Genomic DNA, 16,363 nt, shown 5'->3' on the forward strand with positions numbered 1-16,363 from the left:
TCAATACATACAAACAAAGAGATGAGAGTATATATGATATATAAGGCCTGGAGAGATGTATCATATGTTGAGCTCACTGTTTTAGAAAAGATGTTTGATCTGATATCGATCATTTAAGCATAATAAGAAATAAAAGGGTTACAAGAAGTCGTACATTATTTTCATAATTTGATAAGGCGATATAGCTAGCTAGGTTGAAATTAATACGTTCAAAATTAATTTTATTGGTCTATCATTGACAATATTCTTATGCTTCATTTGTTTTGACATAAGGTATTTTTTTGTAGAAAATTATTTTCAATTGAAACTTTTTAATGACAAAATTGCTCTTTTTTTTTTTGGAGATTATTTATATTTCTAAAGATGCTTTGAAAAATATTTACCGTTGTTATTGGCTTGTAGGAAAAATCATAAATTTTCTTATATTTTTTATGTATAAAATTTTCTTATATTTTTATATAATATTAAATAACAACTTTAATTCACCACTTTAAAATATTAATAAAAATACTAAAATCAATCTAAAAAGCAAGCACAACCAAAATAAAATTATTGAAAAATACACCAATAAATACAATCAAAATAAGAGAACAACAAACAAAACTAAAAACAATTAATATAAAAACAATAAACTAAAGTTAAGATTTACGAGCACAATTGCAAACATTTGAAACCTCCGAAATGACATTAGAAAATTGTTTTTGTGCATTTTTTAAAAGTTTCGGGATGATTCTTAAAATTTGAGTACATACTGTGGTCAATTTGGACGTTTCAAAATGCATTTTTGCTTTTTGATGTGTTTTTGTTATTTGTGGTTTTAGGGGATATTTCAACCATTTGAGGGTTTTAAAGGAATTTTGGACATTTTGGAGGGTTTAAAGTTAGTTTTTGTTATATTTTCTACGTTGCCAAATATTTTGGTCATTTTAGAGGGATTCTTTTCTTTTTCATTTTGAAGGTTTGGAAGATATTTTGTTTATTGCGTAGGTTTCAATGGCATTTTGGAGGTTTTGAGTGTATTTGGTCATTTTTTGAGATTTTATGGCTAAATTTGTCATTTTAGAGATTTTAGAGATATTTTGATTATTTAAAAATTTTTGAAGTATATTTTCATTAATTATTTTCGAGATTTAAAGGGTATTTCATTCATTTGAAAGGTTTCGATGGTATTTTGTAGGTTTAAGTTTATTTTGATCATTTGAGAGATGTTGGATATAATTCTATCATTTAGAAGATTTTGTTCTCTTGAAGAGATTTATAAAAAAAAATTTAGCCTTAAAAAGAGGCCATTTTTCCTGATTAACAAAAAATTATTTCAATTTGACGAACTTCTTCCATATTTTCAAATAATTGAAAATGAGAAAACATTTTTAAGAACATTTTTTTAATGCCAAAACAAATAGGGTCTTATTAAAATGGTAGAACATATTTTGAGTGAGAAGGTAACACAAAATAGAATCATAGTAAAGCTAGATATCATTTTAACTGAACAAAAGCCTTAAAAAGTCAAAGAAAGGACTCTGGAGTCCACTATAAATTCCATACTACATGATATCCATTCATTACACATATTCAAAATATGTCAGTTGACAAACTAAAGTTTGATAAAATTTGCCAGCTTCTGTTGTTCAGGTCAGAATTAGAGATGGGACTAGGCCTAGATTCTTTTGTTTCTCCCCTGTTTAGGTTAATCAATAAAGTCGTTATTTAGCCAAAAAAAGAAAAAAAGAAAAAAAGAAAAAGACGAACTAAAGTTTGATAAAAATTGTAAATTGTAATCCCTATAAAATATGTATATCTATATAAAAGGGCAATACCGTTTTGCTATCATTGTTATTATTGTTATTACAATGGTGACAAGGGTATTTTTAGGAAGAAATAAACTTGTTACATACAAAGAAGCTAACGACTCCACTTAAGGGAATCCTTATAAGGAAAGGATCCCCCTAATTATGTGTATTTATGAGGATCTTCCCTACAAAAAAAGACTCTCTCTACTAGAAAACGAATGCCAGCTTTACACTATTATAAAAACCCCAAAACCCTCAAAAATCAAGGTACGCATAATTTACCCTAGTTCTGACATTCTAGAGTTGTGAAAGTTTTCTAATTTAACATTTAGAGGGTGTTTAGTCGGTACTATACTGGTACGTTCTACAAGATCTTCTTTGTTTCTGTTTCACAAGTTCTGTCTAGAGTATATGACGACTAGGAGTGTTCACCAAACCGCACAAACCGCAAAAACCGCACCAAAACTGCCAGCAAAATGGCAAAATCGCACCACTCTGTAAGTAATAGTGCACCGCACCACACCGCATGGTGTAGTGCAGTTTGCGATTTTATGATAAGAAAATCGCATAAATCACACCGCACCACACCCTTTTTATATATTAATATATTTATTTATTTTTAATATTAAATATATTATTAATAGTTTAATAACCCTAGTTTTCAAAAAACAAATATAGTTTGATAGTCCTAACAAGTATTGACTAGAAAAGTCAACCAAAAATAAAGAAAAACTAATTTAATAATTTAAAACTTGGCCTAAAAAAAAGAGAAAAATTATTTTTGAGCTAAGTAGGAAAAACCCAAAATTTGAAAAATATACTAATTTCAAACCGCATCTTATACATAGCACCGCACATGTGACTGCAAAAATGAGGTGCGGTGTGGTTATGATTTTAGCTAAACTTTAAACCGCACTACACCGCACTGTACCGCACATGTGACGGCAAAAATAAGATGCGGTGTAATTATGGTTTTAGATAAACCGCACCGCAAAGTGCGGTGCTAAAAATAGCCCAAAACCGCATCTCACCGCGAATACTCCTAGTAACGACTATGCGGCTTACTAACGATTTTTGACATCATCACATTGTATAGTTCTCATCATTAGCAATAGTGCTAAACACGAAAGTCCAATAGACGTTCTAATAAAATGGTCTATCTTTGGCGATAATTGCATATCTGCAATTGTCAATGTCAAAAATCAAAATTTGACATGAAGAGAGTTAAGAGGGACAAAAGAAAAGATATACATACACTTTAAATGGCTCATCGCATATACGCATGAAGCCTACCAAAATCTTGACTTTAGTGAGTTCATCTGAATTTGAAAATTTCATTCATGGTTGCTTTAAAATATATGGACTAAGCCAAAACCCTGATCATTCCCCCATAAATTCAACGTTGTGGTGGGTACTGTTATCTGGTCCAACTTAGAGAAAAAAAAAAGGCTATTAATTTGACAGTGGCTTTTGGAGATTTGTTCATATATCCATGCATAAACCTACTAATACTAGTGAACAGCCTCTTAAAGTAAGGAACCTTTAAATTTGTCTACTAATCAAATGATGCAACGTTATGATTAGAGGGCTTCAGCATTTCCATTTGATTGTTCTTCTGGAACTGACTTAAGAAAACACAAACTCTAAGTTTTGCCGACATGCCAACAAGATGGAGTGGATATCAATTGTGACTGTGCTGCCTGCAATCTTGAATCCATTATTCATCATGCTAACACAATAATTGCCTTGGCCTTATCCATATGGAGTTGGATGCAGCTGCTGTTTTCATAATTGACTTCATTCCACTTCGTAAAGTCGCATCTTGGTGCTTTATTATTATTAGGCTAAGAGAATTTGGCTAATACAGTTATGCGGGATCTATCAAATTCTTTTAAAAATATTGAATTTGGTCTTTAAGCACAAACATCTTTTAACATTGGTTGCTAGTTGCTAAGTATTTACTATTGGCTACCTAGATACTTCCCACACATATAGCGCAGCCGGGTCTATTGTGACTGTTCAATATCGACGCTAGGAAGTGCCGGTATAGCCCAAATGAACCTATGTCGGCATTTGCGGGAGCTATAGCAGTGTTTTTGAAGTGACGCTAGGAAGTGTCGGCATTTTGAAGTGTTGTTGTTGTAGTGACAAGACCAGTTTACTCAAGACAAGTACTGTTGAAAAGAAATTGAGATAAGTAGGAACTTTCAAACAATGTTAAGTGTTCTCTGTAATTAGGGAGTAAATTGAATATTGTTGAAAAGTGTAGATACTTATTAATCCAAATCTTAGGGGTGGTTTTTGTATTTTATCTTTATTATTATTTAGAAAAGAGAGAAAAAAAGGTAAAATATAGTTAACATTTTTGGGTTTTGACTAATTTTAGTTAGATCCAAGACTTTTCAAACCCGACATAATTAGACCTTAAATTGTTACTTATTTTTCTCCTTTTTTTTTTCATGGTGATTAGAGATTAAGTTGATCAATTTTGAAAAGTTTTAAATTTGACTGACATTATCCCAAATCTTAGGAGTGTTAACGGTATTTTATATAAAAAAAATGTGCTTTTATATTATGATTAATATTTTGATAACAAATCTGCTCAGCTACAAGATTCAAAAAAAAAAAAAAAAAAAAAAATCTCAGTTACAAGGTGGGGCATCTTTGTGAATTTACTATTGGCTACCTAGATACTTCCCACACATATAGCGCAGCCGGGTCTATTGTGACTGTTCAATATCGACGCTAGGAAGTGCCGGTATAGCCCAAATGAACCTATGTCGGCATTTGCAGGAGCTATAGCAGTGTTTTTGAAGTGACGCTAGGAAGTGTCGGCATTTTGAAGTGTTGTTGTTGTAGTGACAAGACCAGTTTACTCAAGACAAGTACTGTTGAAAAGAAATTGAGATAAGTAGGAACTTTCAAACAATGTTAAGTGTTCTCTGTAATTAGGGAGTAAATTGAATATTGTTGAAAAGTGTAGATACTTATTAATCCAAATCTTATGGGTGGTTTTTGTATTTTATCTTTATTATTATTTAGAAAAGAGAGAAAAAAAGGTAAAATATAGTTAACATTTTTGGGTTTTGACTAATTTTAGTTAGATCCAAGACTTTTCAAACCCGACATAATTAGACCTTAAATTGTTACTTATTTTTCTCCTTTTTTTTCATGGTGATTAGAGATTAAGTTGGTCAATTTTGAAAAGTTTTAAATTTGACTGACATTATCCCAAATCTTAGGAGTGTTAATGGTATTTTATATAAAAAAAATGTGCTTTTATATTATGATTAATATTTTGATAACAAATCTGCTCAGCTACAAGATTCAAAAGAAAAAAAAAAAAAAATCTCAGTTACAAGGTGGGGCATCTTTGTGCATATAAGGTTTCAAATTATAACTCTTACCTTAATAAAATAAAATAAAAAATTATTACATTCGAAGAACATTTGCCATCATTTATGCTGACATGTTCGTGGTAATGGCCAAGGAGAAAAATATTTAGAAGATAGACTCCTGTCATGAGCATCTGCTATTTAATGGAACAGTCACTGTTGAAGATGACATGATATGCTAGTAAAAAAAAAAATTTAATACAAAAAAAGAAGAAGCAAAAAGGCACCCAAAACCAAAAGCATGTGAAATGGAACAATATTTTTAAACTCGAATTGAATTGGACAACCATGTTACATGGATGGCCACACGGGAACATGAAAGATGTGGTCAGAACTCAGATCTAGCTCTGTTTTGAGGACCCAGTTGAATTATTGGTGTTTACGCTCATGGCACGAGTACCTCCGTATGATGACCCGTACATGTACAAGAATGTGAAGGTGTACAAGGTTTGTGTATGAAAAATAAAGTCTTCACAAATTTTTAAGAATATAAGATGTGATTTTTCCTTTTTTTTTTTTTTTTTGGTTGAATGAAAAGAGGAGTCTCTAGTGTGGACTTATCATAATTGTTAAAAGCCTCTACTTGAACCATTCAACTCTTGTCAAGCATTATATGAAGCAACACGAATACTCTTACGATCAAGCCACACTTCGTAGTGGTTAATTTAAGGTGTGATTGATTATATTGGATATTAAAAGTATGAAGAGAAAAGAAGTGTAATATATATATATATATCTCTAAAAGCTAAAACGTAACATATATTGTTGTTACGCTTCAGTTGAGTCATATCAGCGTTCACGTTATTATCCTATTTCTTATTCCAATTTTTTTATAATTTTTTTTAAACATTTACTTAGTTTTTAATATTTATACTTTCTCCACCTTTTATCTTTTCATCTCCTCACTATCCTCTACATTAATATCATTTTTCATTTTTTCCTTTATCTTCCCTTATTTTGTATCTTCTTATTCACCCCCTTTTACTAGACATTTCTCCAATTTTTCTATAATTATTTTAAACATTTGCTCAGTTTTTTAATATTTATACTTTCTCCACCCTTTATCTTTTCATCTCCTCACTATCCTCTACATTAATATCATTTTTCATTTTTTTCTTTATCTTCCCTTATTTTGTATCTTCTTATTCACCCCCTTTTACTAGACATTTCTCCAATTTTTCTATAATTTTTTTAAACATTTACTCAGTTTTTTCATATTTATACTTTCTCCACCCTTTATCTTTTCATCTCCTCACTACCCTCTACATTAATATCATTTTTCATTTTTTCCTTTATCTTCCCTTATTTTGTATCTTCTTATTCACCCCCTTTTACTAGACATTTCTCCATCTCTTACATTTTCATCTCTCCACTACCTTCTACTTTAATATCACTTTTCATCATTCCCTTCATCTTTTCTTATTTTGTTTTTTCTTATTTACACCATTTTACTATAAATTAGTTATTCTTTTTTCCATTCTTTGCATAGTTTTCCCTAAAAAAATGTAATTTCTCTCTCTCTCTCTCTCTCTCTCTCACAATTTTTTGATTGATTTTTTATTTTTATTTTTATTTTTCTTGCATCTTTGCTTTAGGTTAATAAATTTTTGTATTCTTTAGAACTTCTTTTGGTTGATGCAATTTAATTTTGTATTTTAAGTTGTTATTTTTTTTTATTCTCTTTGATTGTTGATTTTCTCTAATCAATTATTTTTTAAAAATAATCCTAATTCATTAATTTAGCAAAATAACAACCTTTATATCCAATAATTGTTAACTATGTTTTAATTTTAATCTTCTATCATGAAAGAAATGTGGAAAATACTCGAATTGAAGGAATTTCTCAACAATTCGAGGAAATTTCGCTTGAAAAAAATATCACAAACAATAGAATGGGAGTCAGGTATAGAGTTCGGCATGATGTTTTTGAAAATAAGCGCATTGGTTGATCGAAAAAAGATCCGAATGATACCAAATGATACCAGGAATTATGCTTGAGGATATTCCAATATGTTGATGTAGAGCATGGCGGGAGATGTTGCCGTCTTAACCTGAGCAATGGCACAGTGATGATTGCAATGCATGAACTTCAAGCTGTCTGCTTCAACATACAGGAACTATGCTTGAGGATATTCTTTAGTTGTATGCTTCAACTTCTAGCTGTTGTTCGGACTTGGTAGTTTGGACACGAATCCTCAGCATCTTCATTATTAAAATAACTGCATCATTCACGAATCTACCAGTGTTTTTGAACCACGTGGGCAATATGGAACAGTTGCTTGGGACTTGGGACATACATTCTTGGATATACAGTGATATTAAATTATATATAGGACTTATGGATCATTCGTGACATGAGGAAGAGAGTCTTGCTCGGAGCTGGAGCAGGAGCTGTGGTGGAGTAATGCAGCTAATGATGAGCTAAGTATATATGTGTATGTATGTGTGTGAAGTTTTCTTCGTAAAACTTAAACCTTAATCCTTTCTCCTTATTTTAAAATAAATTATACTTATAGAGTGACCATTATATCAAAGATGTGTAGTGGTAGTTCACATGTTATTATTAGTTCTTATATAAGCCTACTACAAATGTTACTTTATTATCTATTATTGTTAACAACTTGCCACATCATACTATTGTGAATTGTGTTGAGACTTTAAACTAATTGTCTTAATTATTATTGCATACATTAAGTTATACATTGACGTATACACACTAACTAAAGTCATATTTTCAAAACATGATTTCAATTATAAATTTCAAAATGGTGAAATTATGTTTTAAAAACACAATTTAACAATTATAATTGAGCGATTTCAAATATGTGTCTTGTATACATACAATGTGTAACTATCACGACTCATTGACAAGAGCACCTTAAGACCTTCGCCTTGCCTTGGCAGCATGGCTCAAGACCCCAAATAAGAAAAAGCTAAGTGGTCTAGAAAAAAAAATATTGAATAATTGGTTATATATATATATAATTAATAAATAAATAAAATTTCACACTCTCCTTCCTATCCTTAAGAAAACATTTAAAATATTTAGCCACTAAAAATCAATCTCAATTGAAAGCATAAATTGTGTAATTAAAAAATGTTGTGAGTATGTCAAATCATCATTGATGACTAATTTAACCTAACAATTTGAGGCTTCATTTTTTTTTAATGTTAGTATCCCACACAATAAATTGTTAGCACAATCCATTTGATTTCTCACACAACAAAACACTAAATAATCTCTTTCTTAACATCAAAATTAAAATTGGAAATTAAATTTCATTTTTTTTTTGGTTCACCATGCATCACCTTGCCAAAGAAAAAGTAAAACTCTTTTTCTTTTTTCTTTTTTTGAAAAAAAGTAACACATTTTTCATATCTTTTTGTTAATTGTTTTCTATATAAAACTAATTTGGTTTGGTTAGTATTAATTTATCAAGTTATGTTTTGAATTCATCTTTGTCCAAATAGATTGAGGCTATTGAGTGACTCTATTGTTAAGTGAAGTTGCAACAATGCTCTTGATAAATAAGATTCTTTTGTTCTGTACATACTGTAATTTTATCTTGTAGATAGTGTTTATTTTATTTGTAATTTTTTTTTAATTTTTAATTTTTGTTATAGAATATCATTTTGGATATGAAAATTCTTTTAGAAAATAATAATATTATAAAAATTAAATGAATACTAATTAGGATCTCTTTATCAATTTGTTACTAGCAATAGAAAAAATCACAAATTAATAACAAAAAAAAAATGACCCCCCCCCCCCCCTAAATGCATAGATCGCACATAGTTTTATTGGTAAGAGTTATTATATTTGTTTTAGCAAAAAATAGTTTTTTTTTTTCAAAAATAAAATTAATATATTACTACTTTAGTTCAATTGGATTTCCATATTTAGATACAAAGCCACCATCATCTTCACCATTACAGTCTTTAGAAAAAAAGTTTCATGGTCATGTGAATAAAATTTAAAAAACTTATCCATTATAACATTGGTCAAGGATTGCACTTAGGAAATTAATTCAATTAGAATGTATTTATGTTCTGATACTAATTGTTGGGTTTTTAGATCTCAGCTGTGTTTATGCATTGAATCAATTAGTTATTCCAATTTTTCAATTATTTGTTAAACAATTATAGTCGCGTAATCAAATGGCATATGTTGTTACCAATTGCAATTCAATTTCAATGGATCTAGATAATAGACAATGATATGATGATGAAGTCAAACACCCAAGGAAAACTATCCAAGGGAAGAACTATACGGGGTAAATTATGTTAGGGAGATAAACACCCTAAAGAGATTCTTTGAGTAATTTATATAATATATAGAGACATACTTCAACTCAAAAGGTCTAAACCTAATGGGTATGTGCTCAATTATATTATATTACATACTCATTCTTCTAATCTTTATTCAATGTGAGACTTCACTCATATGTGCATGCCAACAAACTTCCCTTCACGTGTGAGTCTCTGTCTCTTTGCGGGCTTCAAGATCTCTCCGAAGGCCATAAACAAGTCATATTCGCTCCCTCTTGCCTAATGGGCTTTTTCCTTCACTAGTGCATCATCCATAGGCCTTCATATGTCAACCCTGCACGTCTTTTATCCTCCACAAGAATCTCGCACTTCATTGTTGTCTATAGCGCCATTGGCAATAATACTTCTTTGTTGGGCTTTTTCCAAGATCGTTTGTGTGGGCTTTATGGGCTTGCTTGGTGTAATATCCCATCCCTACTCCAAATGTGAAAGGAATTTCGATAACCTTGCCACCTTTGTCTCACACCACCATAGGCTCTAATACCACTTATTAGGGAAATAAATACCTTGGAGAGATTTTTTGAGTAATTAATATAACATATAGAGACACACTTTAATCCAAAAGACTTAAACCCAATGGGTATGTGCTCAATTATGTTATATTAATTACTCATTTTTTTAATTTTTATTCAATATGGGACTTTACTCACACGTGCACACCCAACAAATTATTCCCAAATGAACAAGCCACTATAGTAATAGAATTTTACAAATCAATTACAAAACCTTTATCTCTAGACTTTACATTCCCCGTAGACAAACTTACTACAAAAATATTTTATAACTATTGAACCTCTGAACTCTTCAACTATATGAACATGCCACGGATGAAGCACTCACGATCAAACCAAAATACATTCTAAGTTTACTGTATTGTTCTTAGCATTTTTTTTTTTACAAGTGCTGACAATTTTATTGCAATCCAACTTGCTTTTAGGTCAATATGTTGGATGCCTCATATTTGTGTTTGACATTGTCATAAATGTTTTGTTCTCGTTATCACTGTAGTGACCATCTTTCTCTAGATCAAACAGATACCTCTAGAGTTTGACATTGAGATGAGAAATATTCCCATGTATTTCATTAAATCTCAATCATTGCTTATAGAGGCAGTTGGATCTACCAAATTTCTCCCTACTCACTTGTAATTGTTAAATATATTATTAGCAATGCGATGTGTTATATTATGTTGTATATGTTAGAGTGGATGCGAAAGGGGAAGCATAAAATAGGAATACCGAGAACACGAGGGTTACGTGGTTCAGCCTTGTTGGCCTAGATCCACAGATGAATCCCTTAAGAGTTACATCTTTATTGTATAAGAGTGTAGTACAAAACCTGTGTTATAATGAAACTTAACATGAGTATATATAGGCGACTAAACTCTAGACTACTAGTACAAGTAAGAGTGGACTTGGACCTATTATATTAGGCTAATATGTCTAATATATTTCTAACAGTAATAAACCTCCTAAACATATTTGTAATGGAATGAATTAAGTGTGTGAAAGGGCTATGCGATTTAACTAAATCATAAGAGCACTCTCATCAGGTCTCTCAAATGTGCCAAATGCTAAATATTTGGCACATTTGAGATACCAAACACAAAAATAAACCCCCATCAGGTATGTTATATATGCTAAAAATATACAACATGCTACAGTTCGGTTTTATTTTTGGCATGGTACGGACTGAAATGCCATTTCCTTTTATTATTATTTTATTCGTCTTTCTCTCTCATCCGGATTAAAATAACCATTCCTCCTTCACGTTCAGCCATTCCTTTTCAGCCTCACCATCTCCACTCTCCAACACTCTTTTCTTCTCCCTTTTTCTCTTTTCTACTTCACACCGCCATCTTTCTGTCTCACATACTCCCTTCAACTTCATCTCTACCATCACTGATCTATAAAAATCAGGTTCACCGTTTTTTTTTTCCTTTTTTCCCCTTTTTTTTTGCTCTCTTCTCTCTGTTTTTATGAACTGATACACCGAATTGGAAGTTCATCTTAGAGTCACCGATTTACTCTCTACCATCTCACAAATTCCACCATCACTGATGTATAAAAATCTCCTTCACCGGTTTTTTATCCCCCTTTTTTCCCCTTTTTTTTCGCTCTCTCCCCTCTGTTCTATGATCTCACACACCGAATCGGTTTAGTTGATCTCAGAGTCGCCGATTCGCAGTTCAAGCTCGGTATCGCCAATCGGAAGTTCATCTCGGTATCGCCGATTCTCCAGCAGATTTGTTGTTTGTTGTTGCTTTTGTTTTTCCTCTTGTTTGCATATTTCAAAGACTTTCTTTCGTTTGGCCGTTGTGAACTTTGGGGATTGCATAGTTTAGCTGTGCATGAATATAGATATATAGTCTGCAACTCTATGTTGTTGTAACATTTACAATAAGGTAGTGGACCATATCTACTTCTTGTATAGACAATGTGCTCTGTGCTGTGTTATGTGCTGTGTGCTGTGTTAAGAAACAATCATTTTTTGTCTTTTCGTTTGCTCATAGTTTGTTATACTAAATTGATGTTATTTTGAATTTTCATGAATTTATTTTTTGTTCATACTTCAGGCCCTAATCGAAATCTTGGTTCTGATCTGTTTAGGACTAGTTAATCAAAATATTTAACATGCATTGATGTCCTGCCAAATAATTGATTTACCCACATTAATTAAACCCTCATCCAATAGAACAAATTAAAGGCACTACTAGAGCACCACCAAAGTGGAGCTTACATACCGATAGCCGATAGCAGAGATACTCAGCAGCTGTTCAGCTCACAGCCGCATCTATCTCCTGCTCACCACAGCAACTCTTGCTCATCTTCTATAAGATTAGCATTAGTTTAGTTCATTTTCAGATTAGTTGCAGATCAGTTGGGTTTTTATAATTAGTTATTAATTAAGTTAGTTCTATCAAAGATTGTGAATGAAAAATCTTATTAACTTAGCAAAGAAGAATACAGTCTCTGTTTATATACACAAAGATAAGAGCAAAACTGAAATTAACAGCTATAACGGCCTAAACAACTAACTAACTAACATTTAATCACAGCATGGACTCAAGACAGTATTCATCGTTCACTGATGTCTTACGGGGGAATATTAATGGTGAGGATGAACTTTTCGGTTTATCTGAAAATAGTCCTCTGTTAGTCCAAGATTCTCCACTAGATGATGAAGTTGCCACTTCTAAGAAAAAATCAGCACGTGGTGTTGCCTTTAATCATGAGGAAGACAAGCTGCTTGTAGCAGCATGGCTCAATACCAGTGTCGATCTTGTGCATGGTAATGAGCAACATAAAACAACATTTTACGGTAAAGTTGCAAAATACTTCAAGGACCACAAAACTGACTCTACACGTAGTATTTCATCTCTAACAAGTCGATGGGGAATGATTAATAGGGAAACAGTTAAATTTTGTGGTGCCTTAGCTAAAGTTGAAGCAAAGAATGAAAGTGGAACCACTGCTGAAATGAAGGTATAAATTTTGCAATGTTCTTTAATTTTTTTAGATTTACAACACAAATGAAATGTTCGAAGAAACTAATTATGTTATATTTATTTAATTTTTTTTAGATTAAGAAAGCAAGGGAATTGTTTAAAGAATTATACGGTACCCATTTTCTATATGAACATTGTTGGCTAATGTTGAAAGATTTCCCCAAGTGGGCATCTACTATGCCTAGGGAAGATTCAAGCAAAGAAATGCCTCAAACTCCAGATTCAATAGATCAAGGAGGGGGGGTTGGTGACACTATGGATTTCGAGAGGCCAATAGGTAGAAAAGCTGAAAAGGCTAATCGAAAGAGAAAAGATGATGGAAAAGATGTTGCAGCGGAATATTTGAAAAAGAAAATGAAAATGCTTGAAGAATCTTATGCACAAGAAAAAGAGAGAGTGCGTATCAAAGCGGAAAAGGTTCGCTTGAAAGAGTTGAAAGAGAATGAAAGAATTATGATGCTAGACACAAGTGGCATGAATGAAGACCAAAGAACTTTTTATGATGGACTCAAAAAGGAAATCCTTGCAAAACAAAGATCAAGTTGTTCGTTGGGTTGAGAACTTATTGTAGGCCTTTTTTTTGGTAGGAACTTATTGTAGGCCTTTTTGTTTGGTAGGAACTTATTGTAGGCCTTTTTTTTTTTGTAGGAACTTATTGTAGGCCTTGATATGTATTTTGTGGCATTTTTTGGGTGAAGCTAATTGTAGGCCTTATAATATGTATTTTGTGATTGTAGGCCTTAATATGAATTTGAGGGAAACCCCATTATTCCTCTGCCCTCATCAAGGCATTGTGTCATATTCATGTACATTATATAAATATTATAAAATATCATTTCTCTTTTCTTCTTTTATCTTTTTCTTCTCAATATATAAAGAATAGGGTGGGATCCCCTGTTATTTTAATTTTCCGGCTACTTTTATGTTTTGGAGTGTATCAAACCCATGTCATCTAGTGCCATTGTGTGACATGGGTTTGATATGTCTTGTGCTATTGTGTGAGTAAGAGGAATTGCAAAATTTCACTTGCTGGGTTTTTTCCAATGTCAAGTGTCAACTTGAAATGATAACAAGACAAACAAAAGGTGACATTGTTTCTTGTACTACAACTAATTTCAATCTCATCAAACCAAGCACTATTAAGTAATCCTAACATTTTAGCTTATATAAAATGTCGTATATTTTCGTTGTTTGATTTTATATTACTATAGAATTTATATTACTGTCATGCTTAATATTGGTGTTGTGCTGTGCTATGGATGCTGCTGTGCTATTGGTGCTGATTTGGTTATATTTTCTTATAGTTTTTATGCTTGTCTTGGCTGTTGGGCTCTTCTAATTGTTTCTAAAATGTATCCATTGGTTTACAATTCTTAAGTGCTAGAAGAAGATAGGAGAGGATCTCATCTTAGGCCATGTTTGTATTTAAAGAAAATTTTATATTCTTTACATAATGATCAAACCTTCTTTTAAAGTTATCAATTTCATTTCATATTATGCTTCTTGCATCTATATTGATAATTGTTTTCCAATGTTTTCCTTTAGTTTATCTCCATGGGTCGTTCTTTTTTTCGTGAATTGCTTGATGATGACTCTGATGAAGATGAGATAATTATAAAACTTCTCATGGGTGAGACATCACAACGTAAGCGTCGTCGATATATCGACCGTAATCATTTGGCAGGCCATAAACGGCTTTATGATGATTACTTTGCTGAAGAACCTGTATATCCTCCCAAAGTATTTCGAAGGAGATTTCGAATGAGACGATCTCTTTTTCTCCAAATCCTATCTAAGGTAGAGGCTCACGAACCTTACTTTATTCAAAAAAGAAATAATGCCAAAAAGCTTGGTTTATCTCCTCTTCAAAAGATGACCGCTGCACTTAGGATGCTTGCATATGGAGTAACAGCTGATTTTTTGGATGAATATGTGAGAATAGCTGAAAGCACTGCAATGATGAGTCTGAAAAAATTTGTTACAGCAGTGGTTGCTATTTTCTCAGAGCAATACTTGAGGTCACCAAACAATGAAGACATCGCTAGATTGTTAGCCCATGGTCAAAACCGTGGATTTCCAGGCATGTTGGGAAGTATTGATTGCATGCATTGGAAATGGAAAAATTGTCCAACTGCATGGAAAGGGATGTATTGTGGTCATGTTCGCCAGCCAACTATTATTTTGGAAGCAGTGGCTTCATATGATCTTTGGATATGGCACTCGTTTTTTGGACTACCTAGGTCCAATAATGATATTAACGTGTTGGAGCGGTCTCATTTATTTTCTGAGCTTGCACAAGGACGTGCTCCTGCAGTTAATTACTCAATCAATGGTCAGGATTACACAATGGGATACTATCTTGCCGATGGCATATATCCGAAATGGTCAACATTTGTGAAGACAATCCCATCTCCACTAGGAGACAAAAAAAAATTATTTGCAAAAGCTCAGGAGGCATATAGGAAGGATGTAGAGCGTGCATTTGGAGTGCTTCAAGCACGATTTGCAATTGTACGTGGACCTGCACGGTTTTTTTATCATAAAACACTACAAGACATTATGAAAGCATGCATAATTCTTCATAACATGATTATTGAAGATGAGCGAGATGAAGCTGCAGCAGTGGACTTTGATTATGAGCAAATTGATGAGATTTCATGTACACCAATGTCACGTGAGCCGACAAATGAATTTTCGGAGTTCATTCAAGTTCATCAACGCATTATGGATAAAGAAGTTCATTCTCAACTCCAACATAATCTCGTTGAACATTTATGGCAATTACGAGGAGAGTTGTGAAAACTTTTGGTTTTGTTTATTTCTCTCATCTTCTTTTTATGGAGTTGCTATTAAAACTTTTGATTTGGTTTATTTGTTTCATTTTGTTTATGTGGCTGCCATTAAAACTCATTGGCTATGTTGTTTCGTTGTGTTAAGTTTAAGTACTAGCCAATTGTTGTGTTGTCTTAAATTTAAGTACCATATGTGATCAAGGAAGTGGCAAGCTCGACTCTGTTTAATTCAAGTATGTGTGTAAATTTGATAGGTTGATGTTATTTTAAGTATGTCTGTTTGTCTAAATTTGACAGGTTGATGTTATTTAAGTACCATTTGTGTTGTGTTAGTATATTCTTTTCGTATGTGCTCTCTTACTTGGCTGCTTTCAGACTCCTGGTTCCAGATTTGTAGTTCTTCAATGAATCTATATACCAATTTCCTCTAATAAATATTAAAATTTTTAAACTTTTGCAGTATGTTACCAAAGTAGTGTATACAATGATTTGAAACTTGGAATTATGTTGCATAAAATACTTGTGTTTGACTTTGAGCCCTGGGCCTCC

At 32.2% G+C, this 16,363-nt stretch overlaps 2 protein-coding genes across 2 annotated transcripts; both read left to right on the forward strand.

Moving 5' to 3' along the window:
- Positions 1 to 12,573: 12,573 nt before the first annotated feature.
- Positions 12,574 to 13,580, forward strand: LOC112035307 (uncharacterized). Its single transcript, XM_024068140.1, has 2 exons — positions 12,574 to 12,999; positions 13,098 to 13,580. Exons 1-2 carry the CDS (start codon positions 12,574 to 12,576, stop codon positions 13,578 to 13,580), a joined length of 909 nt encoding a protein of 302 aa, XP_023923908.1.
- A 996-nt stretch (positions 13,581 to 14,576) lies between these two features.
- LOC112035314 (uncharacterized) lies at positions 14,577 to 15,821 on the forward strand. The gene has a single exon (XM_024068149.2). It carries the CDS (start codon positions 14,577 to 14,579, stop codon positions 15,819 to 15,821), a length of 1,245 nt encoding a protein of 414 aa, XP_023923917.2.
- Positions 15,822 to 16,363: the final 542 nt, after the last annotated feature.

Source organism: Quercus suber, unplaced genomic scaffold (assembly GCF_002906115.3).
Source record: "Quercus suber isolate HL8 unplaced genomic scaffold, Cork oak 2.0 scaffold_508, whole genome shotgun sequence".
NCBI classification, from domain to species: domain Eukaryota; kingdom Viridiplantae; phylum Streptophyta; class Magnoliopsida; order Fagales; family Fagaceae; genus Quercus; species Quercus suber.